At 40.5% G+C, this 14,266-nt stretch overlaps 1 protein-coding gene across 3 annotated transcripts in view; it reads right to left on the bottom strand.

Moving 5' to 3' along the window:
- The window catches only part of DGLUCY (D-glutamate cyclase), a 34,617-nt gene that overhangs the window by 9,775 nt on the left and 10,576 nt on the right, over nucleotides 1-14,266 (bottom strand). For 2 of the 3 annotated variants that reach the window (XR_014548304.1, XM_083614769.1), the window contains exons 2-9: nucleotides 8,983-9,136; nucleotides 7,426-7,624; nucleotides 6,877-7,027; nucleotides 6,164-6,286; nucleotides 4,812-5,009; nucleotides 2,766-3,026; nucleotides 1,694-1,793; nucleotides 1,191-1,339 (exon numbers count right to left, since the gene is read on the bottom strand). Coding sequence is in view for 2 of the 3 variants with exons in the window: in XM_083614769.1 (XP_083470895.1) it covers nucleotides 1,191-1,339; nucleotides 1,694-1,793; nucleotides 2,766-3,026; nucleotides 4,812-5,009; nucleotides 6,164-6,286; nucleotides 6,877-7,027; nucleotides 7,426-7,624; nucleotides 8,983-9,136 (1,335 nt within the window). In the remaining variant the exon portion in view is untranslated. Of the gene's footprint in view, nucleotides 1-1,190; nucleotides 1,340-1,693; nucleotides 1,794-2,765; nucleotides 3,027-4,811; nucleotides 5,010-6,163; nucleotides 6,287-6,876; nucleotides 7,028-7,425; nucleotides 7,625-8,982; nucleotides 9,254-14,266 lie in introns of all 3 variants that reach the window. The other variant, XM_083614768.1, reaches the window with a different exon arrangement.

The following is a 14,266-nucleotide window of genomic DNA, read 5'->3' as shown; positions in this document are numbered from 1 at the left end:
CAAATATCGGTCAAAAATCCCAACTGCTATTTTATCTATATGCTTTTCTTAATCCTGGTCTATGACCGTAATAAAGTTCATCTCATCCTGGCATGTAGTCTAGATTCTACTTTTGCTGCTAAACTAATTGTTTAGAATTGTGGTCAAGTTCGTTACACAGAGAGGAGGGATGCAGGCATTGAATTTTATCATTTTCTTGTTAACAGCTCTAATCATTTTCCTGCTAAAGGACATCTCAACGCTTCTCAATGCACTTCATCTGCTGAACAGTTCTTCGTTTAGAATTGTTAACAGAGTATTTAAAATGTCATTTCTTCTTTTTTTCTAAAATGGTAATGTTAAAGTAATGTTTCTTCTCTAGCAATAGGAGGCAATATAGTAATAGCCAATTAAGGATTCAACAGTTAATCAATATAGACCTACATTTCATTTGACCAAAGTGAAAGTCAACATCTGTCTTAATCAACATGGATTCCAACATGGACCATGATTTATTGGAGGCTGCAATGGTCAACCAAGAGTACATCAGGTACATTTTGGGGAAAAAATAAAAATCCAGATCAATATATTTGCGTATAAAACAAATCAATGCAACTCTGTCAAATTAAAAGTAGGTAATGTAAGCCCATTAATCGTTTTATTTCACTTTAGGATTTGAGCAAGCTTACTAAACCCGTTTTGAGTATGCAGCTTGGACCCATTTCCCAAAGGTTATCCCATTATTAAAAGCTTTTGATATAAAATGACCATTCAATATCATCAAAGGACTTTTCATCTTACAGAACAACATTACTGCCTTTCTAACCTGTGCTAGAGATCTGCAACCTCCCAGATCATCATTTTCACTCCTTTTGAAGATTGGGATATTTGCCCATCTCCAGCCTTGTATCACTTCACCCCTCCCCCAGGATTTCCCAGTGATCATAGACAGAGGTCCGTAAAGTCCAACAGGAAGCTCATTGGGTCTTGAATTCAAAGTAGCTATTTCCTGACCAAAGTAGCTATTTCCTGACCAACTCTTTATCCATCTTGAAATTCAGTCTTGAACCGCCATCGGTCATTCTACTTCTGCAAAGTTTCACACAGCAAACAAACTGGAATAACAGACATCAACCTTTATGGTTTTCACTAGCATGTAATAATAATAGTACATCCTTTAGGTTATTGAACAAAAATGGCACCACACTTACCTGTTGTAGTAATTCCTGGGATATTTTGTGCAGCTAGAAAGAGTTCATCAATGGGATCCACTAAATGCTTAATATTAATTTTTCTTGCATTATAATAATTGCCATCAGCAGCCATCCCAGTACGTTCAATTGCTATCAGGTGATTAAATCTAGTTAATGGGGGAGAAATTATATTATGAGGAGCAGTTCCACGATTCAGATCTAACAGATTTACTTCTGCTCCTTTTCTTTGTTCTTGTACAGCCCCCATGTCAGGCGAATGCCACTATCTCTTGCCCCTACCTTCCTGCAATCCCTCCATTCACATATATCTCCCTATGCTATTCTGGACTATTTGAAACTGGCTATTATAATTCCACTGGCAACCTGCTTCTTCCACTTTCCCCATCAGGTCTTTATTCTCACCCTTCACTCTTTACTAGTAAGGGCTTAAAGACTGCCATGAGATAAACAGTTGTGTCTTCCTCAGTTTGCTTACTCCTTTGCTTTTTTAAGGAACATACCTAGGCTTTTCTGGATTTCCATCTTCACACAAAAACAGCAAAGCTGAATCCACAGAATCACTATGATAGCTAATTATAGGGACCGGTGTCTCCAATATCCCTAGAATATAACAGAAACATAATATATTCAGTGGAGGATAAAAAGACAGCAAGGCTCATGCAATAATTGCATTATTTCCTTGCAATTATAACATTTTATCAGCTGCTCAGTGGTTTGAGAAGCGTGGACCTAGCTCATTCATGCCTTACTCATATGGCCTTCCATCACTTTTACAAAGATAAATGGTCTTGGGAAGAGGAGGTGGAGTGTTACTGCAAGAAGGCAAAACCAGAGACATAGAATGTAGACCCAGCCATAGATTTACAGTGGTACCTCGGGTTACATACGCTTCAGGTTACAGACTCCACTAAACCCAGAAATATTACCTCGGGTTAAGAACTTTGCTTCAGGATGAGAACAGAAATCGTGCTCTGGCAGCATAGTGGCAGCGGGAGGCCCCATTAGCTAAAGTGGTGCTTCAGGTAAAGAACAGTTTCAGGTTAAGAAGGGACCTCCGGAACAAATAAAGTTCTTAACCCGAGGTACCACTGTATTTTGGTATTGCAAAAAACCCATTCAACTCAGGGTTGAAGAATCCAGGCGTTTCTGCTGTCCAATTCCCACCAGATCCAGTCAACTAGGCCAATGGTCAGGGATTTAATTAACACTATATACACCATCTTATCCACATGTGGGGAATGTGCTATGAAGACATGGACCAAGGGCTGCCCTAACTTTTCAGAGGAGGGAGAATCATGGGGATGCCAGTTCTGGTACCATCCCCACGATAAACATAATACTTATGTCTGATTTGGCCATGGCGATACATGATGCACTTTCTTTTCCCCATGACTGTATATGACCTGGGTCCAGGCTGGGTCTTCCCTATATCTTCCTGGAAGTTGAGAATGTGGTCATTTTTTTAAAAAAAGTCAAGATATTTACTTATCTTCCTCTTAGCTCCACTGAAAACTCTTGTTTTTAAAGCAAGCAACACATAATCAAGTTATGTTTACAATGGCCATGCCGTACCTTGTTCAACAGCTTCCTTGATGATCTTTTCATTCAGATTCAGAGCTCTTTGATCAGTTACAATAGCTACATTCTTCCCCAAGGCCTTCAACATAGCTGCCATTGCAATAGCCCCTGGAGGCCCATCGTTCTCTTCAGGTGGCTCATACTTGAAGTGGGTAGGGAATCCAGTAGTAATCAGCACAGACTGGGCATGGGAAATGGACAGACATGCCTTCAGGAGTTCATCTTGAGTAAGCAGATGAGTCACACCTCTGTCCCCTAAAGGCAGATGAAACAACTTTTCGAGTGAAATCATCCCTGAGCCTTGCTAGTAACATATTAACATTTAGATAACTATCGCAGAATTGACCCGCACATTCCAAGCAAGGACTAATCTGAGCGCAATGCTGATCCACAACAGGTTTTCACAATATCCACTGCAATATCTCACAGAATAGAAGGGGAAGAAACGGAGGCAGTGAGAGATTTTACTTTCTTGGGCTCCATGATCACTGCAGATGGTGACAGTCACAAAATTAAAAGACGTCTGCTTCTTGGGAGAAAAGCAATGACAAACCTAGACAGCATCTTAAAAAGCAGAGACATCACCTTGCCAACAAAGGTCTGTACAGTTAAAGCCATGGTTTTCCCAGTAGTGATGTATGGAGGTGAGAGCTGGACCATAAAGAAAGCTGATCGCTGAAGAATCGATGCTTTTGAATTATGGTGCTGGAGGAGACTCTTGAGAGTCCCGTGGACTGCAAGAAGATCAAACCTATCCATTCCTAAGGAAATCAGCCCTGAGTGCTCACTGGAAGGACAGATCCTGAAGCTGAGGCTCCAATACTTTGGCCACCTCACGAGAAGAGAAGACTCCCTGGAAAAGACCCTGATGTTGGGAAAGATGGAGGGCACAAGGAGAAGGGAACGACATAGGACGAGATGGCTGGACAGTGTTCTCGAAGCTACGAACATGGGTTTGACCAAACTGCGGGGGGCAGTGGAAGACAGGAGTGCCTGGCGTGCTCTGGTCCATGGGGTCACGAAGAGTCGGACATGACTAAATGACTAAACAACAACAATCTCACAGAACCAAGGCACCAGAATTAGAAACCCAGTGCTGCTTTGCAGCTCTTTATCCTTGCCCATGATGCAATACAGAGGTTAACCATGCCCTGTGGAATGCCTTCCCATCAGATGTCAGAAGGAAATAAACAACTACCTGACTTTTAGAAGACGTTTGAAGGCAGCTCTGTATAAGGAAGTTTTCAATGTTTGATGTTTCCCTGTGCTTAATGTGTTTAATTTGTTGGAAGCTGCCCAAAGTGGCTGGGGCAACCCAGTCTGATGGGCAGCATATGAATTACTGATAAGAACAAGAACAAGAATAGGTATATATTGAATGCTTCAGTTTTTGCAGGAGTTATTAGCATTGGCTTCCTTTTGTTTCTGTTAAATTTTTCAACGCATGAAAAATGAGTGACACATAGGCAAGGCAAGGGTTAAAGAGGCAGCAGGTGAATTGCATGGCTAAGCGTTCATGACCCAACAACAATCCAGCCCCATTTCGCTTCCTTTTGAAGAGAGGGGCAAGCACAAGCTTTAGCATGGCAAATGACAGGCGTCTTTGCTCTGATGTCTTTGCCTGGTGTCTCTGTATCCTTGAGGCTGGAGGTGCTGGCTCCAACTTACTCTCCAGTAGCTTTCCTGGAGGAGACTCCTTACTGACAGGAGTGGCAATAGGGGTTGGCAGTGGAGGTGGCCACTGTCCAGCTTAGACGTTTATTGATTTCATCTCTCTCATCTCAATCAAGCCCTCTCTTGGGTCCTCTGGTTCTAACTCCCTGTCCTTTCCCAGCCCTGCTTCCTCCTCACAACCCTTCCATTACCCTCCATGATATCTCTATGGGGCTCATGACACAGAAATGGGCATATGCATATTATCAGGAACAGAGCGCCCCTTTAGTGTCTCAATCTCGATCTTCCCTTTGACAAGAGTTGATGCAGGCAAATGTGCTGCAGACAAATCTTTACAATAAAGTTTTTCAATAAGAATGCATCTACCTGGGTCTACTCCTACCATGTCTTCCAGACACCTGATTTTTCGCACAGCTGCTGCTGACGTGATGCTGTAATGCAAAGGATTCTGACAAGTACGATAGACTTCAGGGACATCTTTACCATCACCCGCTGCGGCATCCTCAACTTTCAGGTCAGTAATAAACATGCAACCAGGAGCATGGGTAAAAGCAAGCGGAGACTCTGAAAAAGACAAATAGGCAATCTTGTGGGAGGACAGATCTCTTTTAAGCACTAAAACTCTCTTCTTTGTACTCACCCATGCAGCAATAAAAATATGTTGGGTACCACTGTTTAACCATGTCAAAGGGGAAGGCCCAGGCAGGACCAGAGAGGCCCAGAGCGACGAGCCTCCCTGCCCAGGCCTGATCATAGATAAGACCTTGCCGGTGGCCACTTGGAGGCCAAAGGCCTGAAAGGGAGAGGCGGAGCCCATAGCAGAGTCCGCTCAGCGGCCCAGAGTCACCCCCGGGACCAGCAAGTGGGAGCCTCCGTGTGAAGCAACCCTAAAAGAGGGGAGGAAAGGAGGGGGAGAGCAGGTGGGGGAGGAAGGGGTTAGCGGCAGGTGGGGGCAAATGACAGAGATGAGGGGTGGTGGTGGGTGTCCTGATGGGAGGGGTGTCTGGGTTCGTGCCCTTCGGAACATGGCAACCCTATAAAAATAAACAAGAGCAGCAGTAGCATTGCAAGCAGAGGCTTGAACTGCTCACCTCTGGGGGGTACCCTATTTTAACCTGAAAGGCAGAGTTGTCTGGCTGTACCTCCAGTCTGGAGACAGACCCCACATTTAAGTATGGTCCCTGTACAGGAGCTGAGAAACAATTTTGGAAGTCTTTGGAAAGTACGGATGTTCATTGGAAATTGAAATTGAAGCGGAATTTGCAGCACTTTGCTTGTTTGTCTGCAGTCAGGAAAGGAAAAAATTCAAGTGAATATTATGAATGAATATTCATGAAAAAATGCATTACTTGGTAAATGACTTTTTAAGCATTGTTTTGATGTTTACAATGAAATGAATCTAAGTTATGCAACTTATGTTAAATAGAAGGCAGTGAGATGAATAACATAATATTTGGCAGAAAATTTGACAGTAGCCAATAGCCTTTTCTTTTTATGTCTGTGGCAGCATCCTGACAAGGTTGGAGTTGTGGTAGAGGGTGATAGCTTTTTTTTTTTTGAAAGGCAGTTTCCAAGTTTAGTAGAACAGTATATGGACCCACACTGGAAACAAATCTGTCAGGTTTTTCTGGCTGAGATTTATTTAAATTTGGTAGAAAAGGTAGTAATTTTCTATACTATAGGAGAAATTCTTTAAAATATTCATTATTTATACATACTGCAATTGCTGACAGCTTCTGCACCTGTAACCCCACAGGCCCAAAAGACTGGAATATCCCCAGGCTGAGCCTGTACTGCATCGCCATAGTCTGGATTGGAAAGGTCTTGGATTCCTAACAAACCTGTAATCCCAAACACGATAAAATCATATGAATATTGCTGGAGGAGGAATGGTTTTAAGCTAAAGGAAAACCCAAATACATTGTGCTACTATTATAAAACAATTAACAAAGCAATCCTATACATGTCTACTCAGAAGTAGGTCTGACTGAGTTACAGGTGTGGTTGGCTGAATGTTGTTGGAAGATCCCATTCCCCTTACAGAGCTACAATTCCCAGAATTCCCAGGGAATTCTGTTAAACAACTCTGGAAACTGTAGCTCTGAGAGGAAAATGGGGTCTCCTAACAACTCTCAGAACCCTTAACAAATCACACTTCCCGTGATTCTTTGGGGGAAGCTTTGACTGTTTAAAGTGGATTATACAGCTTTAAATATATTGTGTAAATTGGGCCCAAGTCTTACATTAGGTGTCAATGTGAAGTTCACTTAGGCTATTCCTGTATTTGTGTGTAAAGTCATCCCAAAACTAAGCCTGGATGGGAAGTACGTTTCCCTAGAGAAACAAATTTGCAGCCTATGATACGTCTCTGTCTCTCTTTCACACACAAATACAGATATTTTAATTACATTTTTTTTCTTAATGCACTGACCAGGGTTACCAATGTGAATTGGTGCTCCATGCGCCTTTTTCATCAAATAGGTAGTTCGCACAACTACTTCCAATTTGTCTTTAGGAACAGGTCTCATGGTTGCTACTAGGTCACAGTGAAAATGTTCTGTATCCCAGCAAGGCACAGCAGTCTGGTAAGGTTTCAAAAATACACATTTCAAGAACTATTTGAGGATATTTCCATGAAAAGCTATGTTGGAAGCAAAACAGGACCAGCAAAAAATGAGCTTCTTAATGTCCCCCCTCCCCATATATGGGGGATTCCCTGGATATGCATGTCTATATGTTTGCAAAATCTTTTTAACCAGCCACCCTCACAGTCCAGTATGTCCTTATAAGCTTGCAGAATTTGTAGGATGTCATAATGCTGAGAACATAGAGATAAAAAAGAAATACTGAAATGACTCACTTCTTTGTCTGGATAGTAAACTGGGTTCATATTTTTTTGGGGGGGGGATGCTGTTGCAGCAGGTTTTGTTTTGCTGATGTAAACCACTAAATAAGAAGCCACCAAATAATCTCTGCTTACCTTGTACATGCTAACATTACATTTCTGTTCGACATTTCTTACAGGAACGCCAACTTCCTGGAGTGCCTTTTCAAATGTGAAACTACAGCCCAGGTAGAAGGTCACCATGTCTTTAAGCTGCTCAGAAAATTCCTTCAGACTTGTCAGAGTGCCTGTACATGCTCCATTCTCATATTTCTTGTACTGCAGACAGTCAGTTCTGCAAAAATAAACAAATATTATCCCCAATAGCATGGGTAGGCAAACTAAGGCCCAGGGGTCAGATCTGGCCCAATTGCCTTCTAAATCTGGCCAGCGGACGGTCTCGGAACCAGCGTGTTTTTATATGAGTAGAATGTCTCCTTTTATTTAAAATGCATCTCTGGGTTATTTGTGGGGCCTGCCTGGTGTTTTTACATGAGTAGAATGTGTGCTTTTATTTAAAATGCATCTCTGGGTTATTTGTGGGGGGTAGGAATTCGTTCATTTCCCCGCCCAAAATATAGTCTGCCCCCCCACAAGGTCTGTGGGACAGTGGACTGGCCCCCTGCTGAAAAAGTTTGCTGACCCCTGCCCAAGAGCCTTCTGAAAGTGATTATTTGAACTGGGTAACTGGATTCAGGCTGCACTCTTTTACTTACTTGGAGCACGGCCCACTGAACTCAATGTGCCCTTCTTCTGTGTGTACATTCCACTATGTTTTGTCCACACCAATGGGCATTAGACAGCTGCTGTGGGTGGAGGCACATGTTCACTATAACGCTTGTGGTGGATACCATTTCATTACTCCTATTTATTTTTTAAAAAATAAATGTCTCAATTATCACTAAACCACTTTTCTTTGTTTTGTTTTTTTAAAATGAAATAGAGCCGTAGCACTGTAACACCATGGGATTCATATTTTATGAGGTTTTAACCATAGCATTATAGTGTAATAGCCTTCTATATCTCATGCACACACGCACACAAACACACCCCAGAGCAGTCTTTCTGGAGTAATTATAAGACTGGTTTTGTGTGTGGGTGTTTTTGTGAGTCTTTCCTAGATGCAAATGTAATAAATTTCTGGCATATGTAAATTGAAAAAAAGATCTGGCATATGTAATTGAAAACAAATATGAGGACAAATTGTGGCCTTAGCAACCCTGTGAAAACAGTTTCTGATAATATTAAAGAGGCTGTGATAAAAAGTGCATTGGTGCTATAGGATGCCGCAGCAACTGGCTTGCATGTCCTCCATGCCCAGGTCTGCGTGCTGGTGGGGATACAGGATGCAAGGCACATATTTCAAACTTTGGAGGGAATGCACTCTGATACGAAGGCTTTGGTCAGATGCACATAAGGAACAACAATACTGAATTTACTCGAGAATTATCTTTGTTTTCCATGACTTAATTTTGCATTCGCTAATTATGATAAGACAGTGGACAACCTAAATTTACCAGCATGGTACAGAATGATTTGGACATTAGAAACAGCAGAAAAAATTAAGAGACAGCACTAAAATCCTGATTATGCAAGGAAAAGAAAAACCACAATCATCTTATGCCACCTGGCAGAACTTTTATCTATGCATACCTAATATCAGCATCACTGCTCAGAGACGGGCATTTCCATTCCCCTGGTTTACTTCTATACAGCAGTGGAAGTGGACCATCATTTGCTTGGCAAAATTTTTCAAAGTCATCCGCAAGAGATTTGTGAAGAATCACAACGTTTGCCTGTTTAAATCCTGCGAACAATACAAAGCTCACATTTAAACTTATACATACGCAATCAGTATGTGTTCTGAAAGTATTTCTCAGGCATTCCATTTTCAGTTGATGTTTTCAACAATACCCATGTTTAACTTGTGAATGGGACGCGGGTGGCGCTGTGGGTAAAACCTCAGCGCCTAGGACTTGCCGATCGTCAGGTCGGCGGTTCGAATCCCTGCGGCAGGGTGCGCTCCCGTTGCTCGGTCCCAGCGCCTGCCAACCTAGCAGTTCGAAAGCACCCCCGGGTCCAAGTAGATAAATAGGGACCGCTTACTAGCGGGAAGGTAAACGGCGTTTCCGTGTGCTGTGCTGGCTCGCCAGATGCAGCTTGTCACACTGGCCACGTGACCCGGAAGTGTCTTCGGACAGCGCTGGCCCCCGGCCTCTTAAGCGAGATGGACGCGCAACCCCAGAGTCGGACACGACTGGCCCGTACGGGCAGGGGTACCTTTACCTTTACCTAACTTGTGAATAGTATATTCAAAACATATGCTAAGCTGAATCAAGACTCCAGACTTAAGGCTAGGGACTGACATTTGTGCTGTAATACCAGTTTTCTGCTATTTTATGGCAGGGAAATAAATGGATTCAGATGTAGTTTCTTCACTAGTTTTAATACACAACATTTTGTCACGTTCTTTTTCTATATGTTGTTCTATGTTTTTGGCCTGCAACAAATTCTCCAGCCTATTCATGAATTTTCAAACTGAGGACAAAAAGGCAAAACAACCTGAAAAGGCAAACAACTTTAAATAGCATCAACTAGTAGGTTTGCTATATTAAGCCAGTGAGTCAAGTTTTATTTTATGCACTTTGTAAACAGCCTCAGGCCACAAACAGTGAAGCTTGCAAGTGAAAGTTAGTATTTGTGGCATAAATAATAAAAAGAATAAGGCTACACTGAGAAGTAATTGTGGTTAGGTAGTACTCTAAATTCTAAAGCTGCACCCTTAGCAAACTGGTTTTAAGTATTATGCAGTGTATATAAACCAACTTTTGACTGAACGTTATACTTGTCATGATTCACTTAACAAAAATGAAATGAAAATAAAAAACAGGGAAAAGACAAATATTAAATGTATACTCTTTTTTATTAGTATTATAAATCAAATGTATATTCCAATATGTTATTGTTGATTACAGTGAAACTTACCTGAGATGTACCTTCACAATATTGTACTAAATTGATATTCGTATTCATGAAACGACTTTACAGTGTATGTAAGAACTGTGCATACCCATTTATCAAAAATACTTATGATGCTTCAGATATATAAAAGAAATATTCCTAATTCTGAAATATTATTATAAAGATATAATTCTGAAATAACAGAAAAATGTGATTACATTTGGGGGGGGGTACCCAATGTCAAATAAATGAAGGTGATGGGACTTCCCCTTCCTCTCCTCCCTGCTGCAGCAGATTTCCAATTGCAGAAGAGGAACTCCATTCTACAAGAGGGGTGACACAATTGGATGTCATCTGTTCTAATTATATACAGTGGCACCTTGGTTTAAGAACAGTTTATGAACAACTTGGATTAAGAACGCTGCAAACCTGGAAGTAGGTGTTTTGGTTTGTGAACTTTGCCTTGGAAGCAGAACATGTTCCGCTTCCTGTCGAGTGTGTTCCATTTGTAAATTGAGTCCCCCGCTGCTATGGGAAAGCACACCTTGGTTTAAGAACGCTTTGGTTTAAGAACGGAATTGCGGAACAGATTAAGTTCGTAAACCAAGGTACCACTGTATTTTTACTCTTACATACAACTTTGTTGCAAATTACACCAGGGAATGCATATGGATTTTGTATTACATTTTTTTGTCTTTGGGAAATGGCAATATATTTAAAAGTACTTAAAGAAACAAAGAGAACACCCAGTAATATTTAAAGCAGTGATTTCATCACTAGGTTGAGAAATATCAGTTTTATCACCTTAGAAATATTTTATTTGGACCTTTTTAATTTAGCTGATTAAATTGCAAGGTATCGGTTATACGCCTGGGCAAGTGAGTCCCTATTACTTTCTTTAGTAAAACTGTACGATTGATACTTGTTTTAAAATATTGCTTTAAAATATTACTGAAATTACATTTTATTTTATTTTTTGTTTCTAACAAACTCAGGCTAAATCTATTTACTTAAATTTACCTTTCTACATTATGGCTTCGCCACTTCAGACATAACAACAAATTATATACTAATGTTACCATTTCAAGCATTTTACAAACTTCAGTTTCAATCAAAACAAAATGCTAATTACCTCACCTCTAAGGTTAATTTTAATTCTTCTGAAGACATTGCTAGGAGGAAAGATAATTTCCGAGGGAGAAACAGAGGTTTAAAGCATGAAAGATTCACTGGTGTTCTTTTAAAAGTAATGAGGTAAATATTCAACACATAGTTATACATTTCTAGCAAATGCTAATCCTTCTTAACAACACCTGGTATTTTTCATTATCTTGTCAGTGCAAGACTCCATATAAACAGTTGTATATTTATGCCTATGATAATCTGTATCTTTAGCAATCTTTTTGTAGGATATTCTAGAGGGGTAGCTGCGTTAATCTACTTTTTACAGCAAACACAAACACATACACAAGAGTCTTGCAGTGTCGGTTACAGATTTATTGTGGTATAAATCTCTGGTAGTAGAGTCCACCTCATCATCTGGTGTAAGCTCCAGTGGACTCTAGTTAGCCATTAAACACTCTCATGGAATTAAAATTTTAACTAAAAAGGAATTTAAATCTTAAAAGTGCCTTCCATAGCAAAAACCCTCTTTAAAATGTGACATTTGAAGTTACTTTCTCCAGAATGACATTTAAAGAGCATTTAAATTTGGCCTCACTCTACAGCAGAGCATTCCACTTGTGGTCCATGAGCTTCTTTCCGGTGGTCCCCAGGTGTCTACGGATTTGTGGTTGAAGATGCATTAAATATTCATGTTGATTTTTAATTGTATTTCTATTGCCTCTTTTGTGTCTTACATTGCACTTTATTGTGTTACAATTACAATGGCGTGGAATCAAGTATAACATATAATAAATGAAAGATATAATAAAATACATTAAAAATCATGCAGCATCTAGGACAACGGGCAGGAAAATAATCAAATGCTCTGCCAAGTCCCTCAGTAATTTTCAAGTTGTCCATAGGAAAAGAGGTTTGGGAACCACTGTTCTACAGGAAACTTATCTCTTTTTTTGGCAGCTTAGAGTGTTTTTTTAAAAAAACCATAAGAACAGAAAATTGCACAACACAATTCATTAGTCAACCTTAACATAGGGATAAAACAATTCAATATTTATTATTTTAAAACATGAGGAACGCAAAAACTTAGAAAGCACAAACATATGGGAGGAAACCTGCTCATCAAAAAGGACCCCAATGTGGACTGAACTTGTTTAATGGCTACATGATACAAATTGTTGGATGGGCATCTATCATGGATGCTTTAGAGATTTGGCATTGCAGGGGGCTCACCTAGATGACTCATGGGGTCTCTTCCAACTCTATGATCATACTATTCTATTAGATGCTAAAGAGCCTGAAATTAAGAAACACCTTATCCATGGGCATAGCTAGGATTTATGTTGGGAGGAGAAAGGCTTTATGTTGGGGGGGGCAGAACCTCAGTTAGTTAAGTATTTTTATTGATTTACTTAATTGGGGGGAGCTGCTTTTAAGATTTTAGAACTTCTAGGATTTATTGAGTGTTACCTGCGACCCCCTTTCTGTTTGGTGATGCCATCAGAGCACTGTAGGGGACACAGGTGGACTCCCCTCTGGCTGTTAGAATTCCTGCTCCATGATAGCAGTCATGGGATTGTTGTCTATCACATGACTGTGTATGCTTTGACTCCACAGTGTAGGAAATGACGGAGACAGGATGTTTGTGTTACTGTGTTCCGTGAAGTGGGACTATTGTCCTTTGTTCTTTTTCTCTTTGCTGTCTGATGCTAGAGAGAGAGGGAGCCATGTTGCAGTGCTCCGTGTGTGTTTATATATAAATAAACGTAGATTAGCCAAAATGCTGAGTTGCTGAGGTCTGTTAGGCAAACTGCGAACACTCTGCGGATCCCTAAGTGTGCTGATGTCTGTTGGCATCGGTAGCTGTGATGTTTGGGTGAAAAAAGCTTTTGAAGCTCCCAAATGAAAGACCAGGAGTGAGAGAACATGCCAGTCGGGCATGTGCCTCTGCCAGGGTCCTACTCGAGAGTAGGACAAGCTCCTGACAGGGGACACATGTGGACTCCCCTCTGACATCGTGCACGATTAACAGCAGGACACCATGTTGGGAGAAGTAAAACAAAATTAACTTTATTTTCCTGCTTGCCACTTCTGACCTCCCTGTGACCTACTGGCCCTTGTGCACTTATAGGTTCCTAGAATTCTTTGGGGAAGACTAGGACTGTGTAAAGTGGTGTGACACTGCTCTAAATGTATGGTGCAGACCAATGTTGTGCTCCCTTTTTCTCACGGAGTGCTGCAGAAACTATAATATTCACTTACAAGACTATTTGTTTAAATTAAGTTCCAGAGGTTGGGTTTTACTTTTATTAGGCTGCAATCTAAAGGTGAACACGCAAATCATCTTTCAATTAGAATATTAGATTGTTGTTTTTATTTTACTTTGTTTTTTAACATATTGTAGTTTGCTAATCTGACTGGTTATCTGTGGGGGGCACATTCTGACTTTTGAGCATTATTGCTGCAAGTTGACTTTTTCAAATCCACATTGTCAGTGAGATTTGAGCAACCTAACCTACGAACAGGATTGAGGTGTTTTCTTTCCACGGTTTAATTCAGAGCATTGTTTATAAATAAGGCTTATAAATAACGCTTATGCTCATATATATGTATATAAATAAAAATAGCTGTCCCTGTTTGTGCTAATCTTAACACTTTCCCAAGTTGCACTATTGTAACCTGACTGTAGGTGGTGTATGAAAACTGTCTAATCACAAATATTTATTTTTATTTCCTCTATCATTATTCACGTGCCAGTTTTTCATTGCTGTTCCATTATATTTCTTGTTGCAAATAATATTATGTGTTATATTCAGCTTTCATCTTGCCCCCCCAAACTGTATTTACTTATCTA

The sequence above is a fragment of the Podarcis filfolensis genome (assembly GCF_964270895.1).
Source record: "Podarcis filfolensis genome assembly, chromosome: 1".
NCBI lineage: Eukaryota > Metazoa > Chordata > Lepidosauria > Squamata > Lacertidae > Podarcis > Podarcis filfolensis.
This window is presented reverse-complemented; position numbering and strand designations above follow the sequence as displayed.